This window comes from Dermochelys coriacea, chromosome 24 (assembly GCF_009764565.3).
Source record: "Dermochelys coriacea isolate rDerCor1 chromosome 24, rDerCor1.pri.v4, whole genome shotgun sequence".
NCBI classification, from domain to species: domain Eukaryota; kingdom Metazoa; phylum Chordata; order Testudines; family Dermochelyidae; genus Dermochelys; species Dermochelys coriacea.
Window position 1 is genome coordinate 4,848,828 of NC_050091.1, and position 13,043 is coordinate 4,861,870.

Here is a 13,043-nt window from a genome sequence, read left to right on the forward strand (position 1 = left end):
ACCAGGTGATGGAAGGTTCCCTACAGGCACAGCGTGGTTGCTGATACTGTTGTGTCACTTGGGGAGGCTGTATTACTCAGGTGGTTATTTAAGGTGAATTGAGCCCTGGCCCAGCTCTTCAGAGTTGCAGGTCTCCTGACTTGTCTGGACCTGGCCGGGGAGGAAAGAGTTAAGGGAAGGAATAAAAAGAATGAGAATTTAAGTGCTGGCCAATAATCAAAGGCCATGGGGTTTAAGCCCCAGATCCCTGTATCCTCATCATGCTGGCTGGAAGGAAGAGGCTGCTGTCAGATGGGGATAGTTCAGCATTAAAGGGTGTTTGTAATAAGCCAGAGAAGCTTCAGAAACGCTCTGTCGGCATTTTCTTTTTCTGAGTCACTGGCATGTACAGAGCGTAGGGTTCTGCTGGCCTTGATTTGGAAGCTCCGGGGGCTGGGTAGCACTGGCCAGGAACCGTCTCTGCGGTGGGTGGTGTGTTTTGGCTAGATTAGGGCAGTTCAGATTTGCCCACGAGCCTCTGGAGCTGGGTTCAGGCCTGCCTGTTGCTGGAAGTTGTTTGCAGGGTGGTTGTAGCCATATCGCTCCCAGAATATGAGCGAGACAAGGTGCGTGAGGGAATATCTCGTTGCCTTCCTCGGCCGGCACTGTGTGCAAAGCAGGCCAGCTCGTGGCCCTGGGTCTCAGCCTTGGCCATCGCCACCCTGATATTTTTACCCATGATCTAGTGAGCCAGGAGTTTGGTCCCGCCCCCGCCTGTTCTCCTGCCTGCGGAATGCAGACACTGTGTGCGCTGGGATTCAGGTTGGCAGCTTCACAAAACTCAGCTCTGCACTCGGATGTCAGTGGCTGCAACAGTGCAAAGTGGTTTAAGAGGACGCAGAGTGGCCTTGAGCAGAGACCTGGGACTCCTGGCTTCTATCCGTGACATGGTGATGGGATTTGCTGGGTGACCTTGGGCAGGTCAGTTCACCTCCCTCCGTTTCCCCATCTGTAGAATGGAGATGATGGTAGTAGAGATGGGTATGAAACAGAGACCCTCTCGTGCACAAATTTGGTTCTCTCTTTAAAGGTCACCTGCCTGCGGGTGCTCAGATTTGGGCTCCGGTACATAGATGCCCATTTCACACAGCCGGAGCCAAATAGATCCTACCTGGACCCCCAGGGTTATGAGATCTGAGCCCACCGTGTCTATTTAGAACAGGGCTGAAATTGATGTTGCTAGCTGAAATTAACAGACTTGCCTAGATCCTTCCCTTCTCCAGCCCAGCTTTTACTTGGGTGTTGACACCCACAGCAGATGTTTCCAGGACAGTTTTAGGGAATAGGAATTATCAACGACCTGATAATGCAGAAGAAACATCCAGTCTTTCTTTTTATAAGTCCTACCAAAATAGTGTCCGATAGTGTTTGGTTGTTTTTGGTCCAGCAGTCTCCCTGAAACCTGAACAATGATCAGCATGAACTGCATCAAATACTGAAAGTAACCTTGATGCTTTCTTCTTACGGCGTTAAGTAGGCTGCTGACATCTGTCCAAAGCAAAGAGCAACAATTCTGAGTGTAATGGATTTTGTGCTTGGGAAAGTCAGGGTTCTTGGGTGTAATCTCAAATATTGCAAAATGCCCAGCAGGCAGGAAGTCCCAATTTCTGCAGCGCCCCAGATGCAGATAAAGAATTTGCACACCTGAAAAAGTCCTCTCATACTTTACACTGAGTAATAATACTTAGCAGCATTTCCATGGTGCTTTAAATGCTTTACAAACATTATGGCTCCTGTTATCAAAGGATTTTGAAGCATTTCACAAATGCTAAGTAAGCCTCACCATGCCAATGCAAGTTGGGGAAACTGAGTCCCCGGGAGGCAAGGCTGCACAGCTGGGAATAGAACCTCGGAGCCCTGACCCAGGACTACTACTTGCTGTGATCATGGCTCTGTGGCAGAGCTGGGAATAGAATCCAGGAGTCCTGAGCCTCAATCTCTGGCTGAGATCATGGCATTCCCCATCTGCGGGCTGGATTTTTTTTTTTCTCTAAAGGAATCTGGGTCAAATTCATTCTAGCTCTGTCCTTAGGCAGATGTGGATCTGGGGAGTTAGCAGGGATAGCAAGTTTCAGAGTAGCAGCTGTGTTAGTCTGTATTCGCAAAAAAGAAAAGGAGTACTTGTGGCACCTTAGAGACTAACAAATTTATTTGAGCATAAGCTTTCGTGAGCTACAGCTCGCTTCATCGGATGCATTCGGTGGAAATTCCACTGAATGCATCCGATGAAGTGAGCTGTAGCTCACGAAAGCTTATGCTCAAATAAATTTGTTAGTCTCTAAGGTGCCACAAGTACTCCTTTTCTTTTTTTCAGGGATAGCAAGTTAGTCAGCCTGTATCAACAAGAGCAGCAGACAGATAAGCTGCCAGCGTTTGGCTTGTCTCTCTGTGCAGGCCTCATGCAGAATGGGAGGGACTTGAAGCGGTCTCTGCAGCTCTGATGGGTGGCTTTTATGACGCAGTCCAGCTGCCACCCACGTGAGGACGTACATGATGTTTATACTATTGTACCAGATGGATCTAAACCAGGAGCTGTCCCTTCAGCTCAGACTCGCTTCAAGAATCAGCCCCAGCCCTCCACAGGAGAGGGAGCAAACGTACAGTTCTTGCTAGCAGGGTGACCAAGTTTCCAGTTTTTGACCAGAACACACGGTCGAAAAGGGACCCTGGTGGCTCCGATCACCACCACTGACTGGGCTGTTAAAAGTCCAGTCAGTGGTGCTGCCCGGCTAAGGCAGGCTCATCCCTACCTGTCCTGGCACTGCACTGAGCCCCAGAAGCGGCCAGCAGGTCTGGCTAGGCGGGGGCCCATGCGGCTCCGCGTGCTGCCCCTGTCCCGAGCACTGGCCAATGGGAGCTGGGGGGCAGTGCCTGCGGGCGAGAGCAGTGCGCAGAGCCGCCTGCGGGCCTCCCCCTAGGAGCCAGACTGCTGCTGGCCACTTCTGGAACGCAGCGCCGTCCGCAGTGCCAGGACAGGCAGGCAGCCTATCTTAACACCCCCACTGTGCCACTGACCGGGAGCTGCTGGAGGTAAGCCTGTGCCCCAATCCCCTGCCCCAGCCATGAGCCCCCCCATCCCGAGCCCCATCCCAGAGCTTGAACCCCTAGCCCAGAGCCCTCACCCCATCCTGCACCCCAACCCCCTGCCCCAGCCCAGAGCCCCCTCCTGGATTCTGAACCTCTCATCCCCGGCCCCACCCCATAGCCAGCACTCCCAGCCCAGAGCCCTCACCCCCTCCACACCTCAATCCTCTGCCTCAACCCACAGCACTCTCCCTCACTCCAAATCCCTCGGCCCCACCCCCCAGGCTGGAGCCCCCTCCTGCACCCCAAACTCCTCTCCCCAGCCCCACCCCAGAGCCCGGACCCCCAGCTAGAGCCCTCACCCCCTCCCACACCTCAACTCCCTGTCCCAGCCCAGAGCCCCCTCCCACATCCTGAACCCCTCATTTCTGGCCCCACCCCAGAGCCCGCACCCCCCAGTTAGAGCCCTCACCCCCTCCAGCACCCCTGCCCCAACCCTGTGAAAATGAGTGAGGGTGGGGGAGAGCGAACCACGGAGGAAGGGGAAATGTAGTGAGCGGTGGGCGTGGCCTCAGGGCAGGGGCGGGGCTAGAGTGTTCAGTTTTGTGGGATGAAAAAATTGGCCACCCTACTTGCTAGGGTCTTTGCAGTTTGGATTCCAAGTGGGGATATTTCTGAGGTCCCATTCCTCTCCTTCATGCCTGCTCAAGATGCCAATTGACCTTGCATTGATCAAGATGAGAACACACCACTTGGATTTCCTTATTTTAGGTAGCTCTTCATCCCGAGGCATCTCCTACTACTAGAGTCTCAGCACTTCCCCCTCCACCTGTGGTCTGTCTTGTTTGTTTAGACTGTAAGCTCTCTGGAGCAGAGACGTTCTCACTGTGTGGTTTCAGTGCCTACCACAGTGGAGCCATGATCTCAGTGGGGGCCTCCAGACGCTACCATAAATAAACACAATAATAAATAGCTGCTCATCAACATGGGGGAGATGTTAATCTCACAGAGTTGGTGGGTCAAGTTGTCCAACCCCCCCATGCTGTCGTTCTGTATGGAGTCAAAGTCCATCTTAAGCAGATGTTTATTTATCAAAATACCTACAGATGTAAACAGGCTTCCCTACAGCCTGAGTTCCAGCTTTGTCTCCTGTTGTATGCCAGGGACACACCCCTCTTGGAGCTATGTGCAGCACACAGCAACATCTAGTGAGTACATAATATATTGCAAGCCGACATAGCACATCCACCACCCGCAGCAGGATCACTGTGGTTTGCCCAGCACTTAAGTCTGTCTTCTTGCTAGGAGGCATTTCCTGATGATCTGCCTGCAGCTTCATTCTCCTTCATCTCCTTGCTTCTCGGAGCACCCTGAATAATTCCCTTTTCTTCCTTGGTGTATATATCTTTCAAATACCCCCAGACCCTTAGGGCCAAGCTGTAAATACTTCTACCGTAAATCTCTTGGTCTTTCCTCCTCAATCAATCCCTTATTAACTGTCCTCTAAGGCCTCAAGTTTCACAAGCAGCTAGTGATTTTGGGGTACCCAGATTTTTCAGCGCTCCACCTGAGTTGCCTTTTTAAAGGGGTTTCCCTTTCAAACAGAGCCGAGCACTATCCTGTTGGAAATCTGGCGCTTTCATGGTGTCTCAGGTCTGGCGCCTAAAATCACGAGCCACCAGAAAGTTTAGGCCCAAGTTCCCACTCACCTTTTTCCATCCCTGATATGTAAAAAGTTTCTGAAATTTCCTGTGGCTCCAAGACCTCTTTAGTAGGTAGCGTGGAGAATGGAGGTTGATTACATTGGTGGGTCTTTGAGGCAGGGACCATCTTTGTCCACGACTGGGTGGCCTAGATGCTGCTGCAGTACAGATAATAAATACTAATGATATTGTACTTGCTTTTCCATTCTGAGCCGAGGAGGCTGTTAACAGGGTGTGTGTGTGTTTTCTGTCAGATGTGCTGTAAAAGGGATCATTGCTTTAATTCCCCAGGGAGCCGCTTGCCAATTCATACGTCAGCCTGTGTTTAATTTTTAAACACCCACACGCCGTTCTGAATCACCAGCCAATAAACACCAGCAAGGCAGGGCCAATAAAACAGCCCGTAACATGGGTTGGAGCACAAGCTGATTTCACGGCTGATCACCCCGTGATGCGTGTAATGGGAGGCTGGGTTCACTGGGAGATCAAAGAGCCTCAAGCCCCCTCTATAGAGGGGATATTTGTAGCAGGGTAACTATGCCCAGCGCTGCGGGGGGGTTGTGATGCATCAGTGTGAAATGGGGCTGGCTCCCGTGTCGTTTCCCCGGGTTTTGAAGCATCACTAACTGCACTGGTGCAAAACCCATCCTGTCTGTGCAGATCCCAAGTCGGGGACATGGAAGCTGAATAAATCAGGAAAAAGAGGGCAGGAACTGGGCAATCTGCACCTGTTCTGTGGCTACATGGGTCTCCGAGCACCAGGGCTGTCAGTCTGGCATCTTCCACTGTTGTGAAATTCACCAAGACCATTGGGATCCGGTTCTGAGCTGTCCCCTGGGGCTGGAGGGGTGTTTGGATCTGGGAGTTGTGCTCTGGGTCCCTCTCCAGCATTGGGCCCTCATTTGCATGGGGCAGGGGGTTCCCCAAACACATCACAGGAGCAGTTTGTTGGCTGTGTTCCAGGAATGGCAAGAAGGAAGGGGACCTGCTGGCCGCACAGGCTCGCCTCAAGGACCTGGAGGCCCTGCTCAACTCCAAAGAGGCCGCGCTCACCACTGCCTTGGGGGAGAAGAGGAATCTGGAGAGTGAAATCCGGGAGCTGAGGGCCCAAGTATCCAAGGTGAACAACAGGTCCTGACTGCTGTACCCTCTAAGCTGTGTGTGTGCATGCACACAGATCCCAAACCCCGCGCACATGGCAAAACACTGCACGCACAAAAATTTGCACAGAAGCACAATTTGCACAGAAGCAATTTTTTGTGCATACAGCCTGTCAAAAATTAGAGGGACCATTGGTCCTGACTCCTGACCCTTGCTGCCCTGAGGTGCCCTGTGCAGCGCCAGAGATCATGGCATTCCCCATGCACATCCTGCCAAGCCTGCTGAAATACCCCTTATGGTTCGGAGCAGATGGGACCCCGCAGCTCTGGCCAGTTAATGGTCCCAGCTAGGTCTGAGCTAGGGAGCCAACACCACCAGGTGGGATGGTGGGTAGCGGGATGGGCAGGCGACCCATTCCTCTAAGTATCGCCTGAGAGAGGTGCAGCCGTGGGGTTTGATTGATGTCTGGGGGAGTCGGGAAGGAGGCAGTCACCCTCCTACTACTGACCTGTAAGCTCTGGCATCGCTTCACTGATGGAGAGGTGAGGCTGGAGCCTTGGCTGGCTCCTGTTGCAACGGGGAACATATCCAGCTGGCCCATGAGCTAGTTGTGCTGATTGCCGGCCATGGTCCCTTTTGCTGCCCTGGGCAAAGTAGGAAATGCACAGCCCAACCCTTTCAATTCGCCCAAATTGGCCTGGAGACCCCCAATTTGGAGGGCCTTCTCCTGGGCCCCTGAGCAGCAGTCACAGTCTGGTGATAGGGAGAGCCACTGACCTGCGGGAGGTGGGATGCTGAGGGGGATGGAGGGAGTGGATTTGACAGGCATGATTTCTGTATTGGGGGGAGGGGAGAATTGATGGGTTTAGCTTTGATGCACTTTATTTAAAGGAGGTTGTGAATATGTATAATATGCAAATTGAGCAATCCCAGTTTGCGTAAAGTCTCCAGATTTGCCGGTCTGCAGTCCCCAGGCTCAGCAGCCACCTGGCTAGAGACCTCGCTTGAGACCCACCTGCTGGGTCTGCAAATCTCCGTCTAGCTGCGCTCACTTTCCCCTCTCCCCTCCCCAGCTGGAAGCCGCCCTGGGCGAGGTGAAGAAGCAGCTGCAGGATGAGATGCTGCGTCGGGTGGACGCCGAGAACCGTCTGCAGACGCTGAAGGAAGAACTCGACTTCCAGAAGAACATTTACAGCGAGGTGAGCGGGGTCGGGCTGCCCCTGAGCAAGGCCTTTCCCAATACAGACCCTCGGTGCATACTTATGCACTGTACAGGCCCATGATTTATCTCTTCCCCCATGAGGACAGGTCATTCCAGCGCCCTCAGCAACAGAGAACTTAAGGCAAGGTGCATTAGCATTGTCAGCTCCACTGAGGACGAGGAGAGGATCCATTTAGCAGAATTCACAAAACCCCACCTAGCTTTTGGGGCAATGGGGAAAAATCCACACCTCTGAGCAGTGTAGTTAAGCCAATCTAAGCCCCATGTAGACAGCACTAGGTTGATGGAAGAATTATTCTCTTGGGGAGGTGGATTACCTGTGTCGACAGGAGAAGTGCAGGTAGAGTCTACACTTGAAGCGCTACAGTGGCCCAAGTGTAGACAAGCCCTGAGGATCAAGCACCAAATTCTGGGGCATGTACGTTGCGCACAGAGCAATTCTTGCTTGAGCCTGGCTTGGCACCACTCCCACCTAGGGAGCAGGTGACTCCCAGCCGATGCCAGTGCGGGTCCCAACAGGAAGGCTAACGGCTGTTTGCTGCCCTGTACCAGTGAGCTCCATCTCTGAGACCCATGGCTCACATAGCCCCTTATTGCTGTGACTGCCCCCAGGAACTTCGCGAGACCAAGCGTCGCCATGAGACCCGCTTGGTGGAGATCGACAACGGCCGCCAGCAGGAGTTTGAGAGCAAGCTGGCTGATGCCCTCCAGGACCTGCGGGCCCAGCACGAATCCCAGGTCAGACTGTACAAGGAGGAGCTGGAGAAGACCTATGGCTCCAAGGTAACACACTGCACAGGGCCAGGGAGTGGATATGGCGGTGAGGTGGGCCAGTGGCTCAGGACTGGGAGCCAGGACTCCTGGGTTCTATTCCTGTCTTTGCCCCCAACTCTCTGTGACTTTAAGCAAGTCACTTAAAGCCAAATTTTCACCCTCAGCCTCTGATCTTTAGGAGCTCAGCTCACAGCACATGGGGGCCTGGCTTTGAGAGGCCTGGAGTAGCCTCTCCGCCATGAGGAATCAGGCTGAGCTGGCGAGATGGCTACAGCTGGAGTGAGCACTGAAAATTGGGGCCCGCTTGTGAAAATGTTGGGGGCCCTTTCCTCTCTTTGGGCCCTGCTTTTCCCACCTGTAAAATGGAGAGATCACTTAGTACCAGCCTCCCTGGTGGGGAATGTGGAGCTAAATCAGCACCTGTAGGGCATGTTCAGAGCCTCTGATGGAAGCTGGCCCAGAGGCTGGGGTTTTAAAGCCCTAGTCTAGATACCGCCATTGATCCTCTGCAGCGAGCGGTTCCCATTGAGCAGCGCTGTCAGTGCTGATGGATAGCTCACCCTTGCGGGCCCTCGTGACCAGCCTCTCCCGGAGCTGTTCGCTTCCACCACAATGGGATGTCGATAGGCAGCTGCTCCTCTGCTGTGCTAACCCTGCCTGGCCTGTGGGTTGCAGCTGGAGAATGCCAAGCAGTCGGCGGAGAGGAACAGCAGCATGGTGGGCGCCGCCCACGAAGAATTGCAGCAATCGCGGATCCGCATCGACAGCCTGTCGGCCCAGCTCAGCCAGCTGCAGAAGCAGGTGAGCAGGAGATGCCAGCGAGAGCATTGTCCAGCCATCTGCCCCCTCCTCCCACTAGTTCCCCCTTGTGGCTGTCCCAGGCCTTTGCTCTAGAACCAACCACTTCAATCTGCGCTAGGTGCTGCCCTCTAGCCACAGTGCTGGGCAGCGCAGGGGGGCTGATGGAAGGGAGTGGAGCTGGCCGGCTGCTAGGGGCAGCATTTGCATCCCCATTGCCATGATTGCGGGGCATGGAGCAAAGGGGAGAGATGGGCAGGTTTGGAGGGGACATGGGCATAACGCCCCCAGCCTCCCTCAACCCTCTGGCTTGCACTTGGCTATAGCAGAGCTGTGTCTCAGAAAGCCCTTCATGGGCAAGCAACCCCAGCAGGTGCATGACAACGGGGTCGGTGTCTAAGGGGCCAATAGCCCTGGTAGCAAGGGGCACCCTCCACGGCTTGTGCTCTGCCTCATCCCCCTTCCTCCGTGCCTCCTCTCTGCTCCCAGCTGGCTGCCAAGGAGTCGCAGCTGCGGGACCTGGAGGACGCGCTGGCCCGGGAGCGGGAGACCAGCCGACGCATCCTGTCGGACAAGGAGCGGGAGATGGCGGACATGCGGGCCAGGATGCAGCAGCAGCTGGACGAGTACCAGGAGCTGCTGGACATCAAGCTGGCCCTAGACATGGAGATCCAAGCCTACCGCAAGCTGCTGGAGGGAGAGGAGGAGAGGTGGGTGCAGAGGGAGGCTCCTTGATGGGGTGGGTGAGGAGCTTGCTGTAGGCATGGCCAAGGAGGGGTCGGGGGAGCCTGATGGGTGGGGAGATGTGCCATTGGGGGCTGGGTGAATGGAGGACATGCCTGATTTGGGTGGGCTGGTAACACAGGCCTGGTCATGTTGACCTGACCCTAATGTGAAGGGGTTTGGTGCTGCAGTGATGGGCCGATTGGGGGTGGGATATGGACCCAAGCTACTCGCCTCGATCCCACCTGCCCCAACGTGGGAGGGGTGCTGGCCCAGCCTGTTACAGAGACAGGAGCCAGTCACAAAATCTGTTCCCACCCACCATGATTGGAGCCTCCCAGATGCAGGGGACAGTCAGGTGCCGAGCCTGGATCCAGGCAGGGATAGGGATTTTAGGGCGTTGGTGAGGGAAGGGGGCACATCTGGAAGCTCAGGCTCCCCGCCCTGCTGATGGACCTCCCAGCCCCATTGCTCATCCACCACAAGCTGTTCAGCCTTTGGCGTCTTTGCCAAGAGGTTGGGGGAAGCTGTGGGGAGGAATTTTGTGACGGAGACATGTCCTTCAGGGGACGTCCCATGGGGTAGTGGCCTCTGTCTGCAGGTCACCAAGCAGCCACGAGATCTTGTCCCCTCTAGCACTCCTAACCGGGCCCGGATCGGAGCCAGTGCCCTCAAGGGTCCAGGCAGCAGCCCAGCCCGAACTCACTCCCTCTTGCTCTCTCCCAAGGCTGAGGCTGTCTCCAAGCCCCAGCTCCCAGAAGCGGGGTTCCAGGATCCATGTGAGCCACTCCACCACACCGGGCTCCTCCAAGAAGAGGAAGCTGGAGGACGGGGAGCGCCGGACGAGCTTCTCCCAACATGCGAGGACCAGTGGTCGTGTGGCCGTGGAAGAGGTTGATTTGGAAGGGAAATTTGTCCGTCTCAGGAACAAGTCCAACGAGGTAGATTTCCTGGTGGCGATGCTGGCCATGCCTAAGCAAGGGCAAGATGGGTCAGTAGCTGGAAGGGAAACCATGTAGTTCTAGGAGTGTCCTCCTCCTCAGGTCAGCCCTAAACCCACTGTGTAGGCAAAGGGTGCTGCGATTTTTGTGAGACTTAATGTGTAGAGACAATTCCTAGTGTAAATAGAGTGTTGTTCTGTTTTGTGTGTTGTTAGACAGCTGCTGTGTCCCACCCCAGAGGTGGATGCATTTCAACAGTTCAAATCGCATTGGGATGCTTTAGAACAAAAGCAGATCTCGTCAGATGATCTCAAAGCTCTTTACAAGAAGATCAGTATCATTATCCCTCTTTTACAGATGAGGAAACTGAGGCACAGAACAGGGACATGACTTTCCCAAGCTCTCCCAGGAGACTAATGTCAGAGCTGGGAGTAGAACCAGGTTTCCTGAGTCCAGTCCAGTGCGCTATCCACTAGGCCACACTGTACTGGGAGCTGTACATGTAGAGTGAGAGACAGTCCCTGCCCCAAAAATCTTTGTGTATATAGACAAGACAGACAAAGGGTAGGGAAAGGAATACAAGCAGATGGGGAAACTGAGGTGAAGGAAGGTGGAGTGACTTGCTGAAGGTCAGAGGGTCTGGGCAGAATCCCAGCTCAGTCCCTTAACCACAGGACTTGTAGCCAAGGAGAGGCAAAACTGGAACAATCTTGAAGGTCGGTTTCTCAAGGCCTCTGCCTTCTGTTATGCAGGACCAGGCGATGGGGAGCTGGCAGATCAAGCGTCAGAATGGAGACGAGGCCCCCATCAGCTACCGCTTCCCTCCCAAGTTCACCCTGAAGGCCGGCCAGGTGGTCACGGTGAGTAACAAACTGCACTCATGTGGGGCTGATGAAGTGGGACTGAGGCACCGTTCTCAATTGGCATTTGTCACCCTGGAGTCGCCCCTGGGAGAGAGAGCAGCAGGTCCCATACTCCTGAAGAGCAGAGCAAACCCAGCCCCTCTGAGTGCACACGCATCTCACCTCCGGGCCCCTTGGTAAAGTGGCCATAGGGCTCCTCCTTGGGGACGGCTGGGGGATTGCAGCTTTGATTCTAGCTGAGATACAAAGCTCCGATGGGGGGCCAGATCTCCCCTTTGCATGCAGGAACTGCTGAGGTTGCCGGAAATCAGCTTGGGATGGCAGAAATCACACCCCGGCAGCAGCTCTTGTGGGATTCCTGCCATTTGGGACTGAAGTGGCACCGGATTTTGACATCTTAAGTTCCAAATCATGGCCTCGGCATGAGCAGAAGCCTGATGTAGCACCACACTCCCCGCTGCAGATTCAGATCCTGCCTGTGGTTTTCTCAGCCCATCTCCCTTGCATCCGTTCCTTTCAGTTTAGAGAGTAGTGACACTCCCCACCCCGATTCAGCAGTCCAACACGGAGGTTTGAACCTGGAACGAGCTATCAGAGGAGTTGCTGTATTTAACAGCTGTAGTAGACTCTTATCCTCTTTTGTGGAGCAGCCACTGGACAGGTGCAAAGACCCACCTGGGGAATTACGGTTAGTTTGATGCCACTGGCGTGAGGTGCTACCAATCTCTGTGTTTCTTTTTAGATCTGGGCTTCTGGAGCTGGCGCCACCCATAGCCCTCCCACTGACATGGTGTGGAAGGCCCAAAGCTCCTGGGGCTCTGGAGACAGCCTGCGAACCGCCCTGATCAACTCCAGCGGAGAGGTGAGACTCCTGCCCCGGGGATTGGGACAGTGGCAGCTGGGGGCTCAAGGTCTCGAGGCAACATGCTCAGGCCAGATGCAAGAGAGGGATGGGTAAGGGCTGGAGGGTGAAAGTGACACATCGGCCAGTGGAGTCGGGTCTGATTCTCCCTCGTGTGTTGTCGCCGTCTGCGGGCTGGGAGTCGCTAGGGTGATCTTTCATTTGAGCCATAGAGCGAAGGGGGATATTGGCAGGTGTAGTTGCAACCTGACTTTGCCCTCTCTCCCTTCCAGGAAGTGGCCATGAGGAAGCTGGTGCGCACGGTGATCATCAATGACGATGAGGAGGATGACGATGACGAAGTCAGTGTCCACCACCGTCACCACCATGTAAGCATCATGCTCTGTCAGGGACAGGCAGCGGGATCCAGTGGGTAGGAGGCTCAGGATCTGGTTCTGCTCCTGGCCTGCTGGGTGGCCTTAGGCAAGTCCCCCTCCTGCTGATTGATGCACTGATCCTGCACCTTCCGGGACCAGACTGGGGGAAGCAGGGAGTTGAGGTGATGGGGGAAGGGCCCTGTGACTTATCTGGCTGGAAAACAACCAACCACAATGTCAGGGAAGCAAACTGCTCTCCATCAACTGCATGAGATTATCTCTGCACATGGAGACACTTCCAGCACCTGCATGAAGGGATCAAGCTGATGATAGAGGAAGTGGGTTCGTTTGGAGCATCTCGAACAAAAGGGCTCTGATCATTCCCATGGAGGAGTGGCAGAAAAAGCTTCCAGGCTGGAACCGTGAAGATCAGCCCTGAAATCCAGCCTGTAGCCTGGAGCATGAAGGGTTTCATCTGGAGGACGATCCAGGCTTTTGTGGAGACCAAGCTGTAGAGAGGTCTGCTCCGATGCCCACTGCTTTGCCAGGTAGCAGCTGATGGCTGAAACGCGTCCAAGGATCACGATGGCTGCTGTGGTTTTAGCCCCCCTGGTGCATTCTTGGACTCTTGCTTTCC

At 54.6% G+C, this 13,043-nt stretch overlaps 1 protein-coding gene across 1 annotated transcript in view; it reads left to right on the plus strand.

Moving 5' to 3' along the window:
- Nucleotides 1-13,043, plus strand: part of LMNA (lamin A/C) — a 56,085-nt gene that overhangs the window by 35,275 nt on the left and 7,767 nt on the right. Inside the window, exons 2-10 of the mRNA XM_038382541.2 lie at nt 5,730-5,886; nt 6,941-7,066; nt 7,702-7,872; nt 8,539-8,664; nt 9,151-9,371; nt 10,112-10,325; nt 11,078-11,185; nt 11,931-12,050; nt 12,323-12,418. Of these exons, the coding sequence (XP_038238469.1) occupies nt 5,730-5,886; nt 6,941-7,066; nt 7,702-7,872; nt 8,539-8,664; nt 9,151-9,371; nt 10,112-10,325; nt 11,078-11,185; nt 11,931-12,050; nt 12,323-12,418 (1,339 nt within the window). The remainder of the gene's footprint in view (nt 1-5,729; nt 5,887-6,940; nt 7,067-7,701; nt 7,873-8,538; nt 8,665-9,150; nt 9,372-10,111; nt 10,326-11,077; nt 11,186-11,930; nt 12,051-12,322; nt 12,419-13,043) is intronic.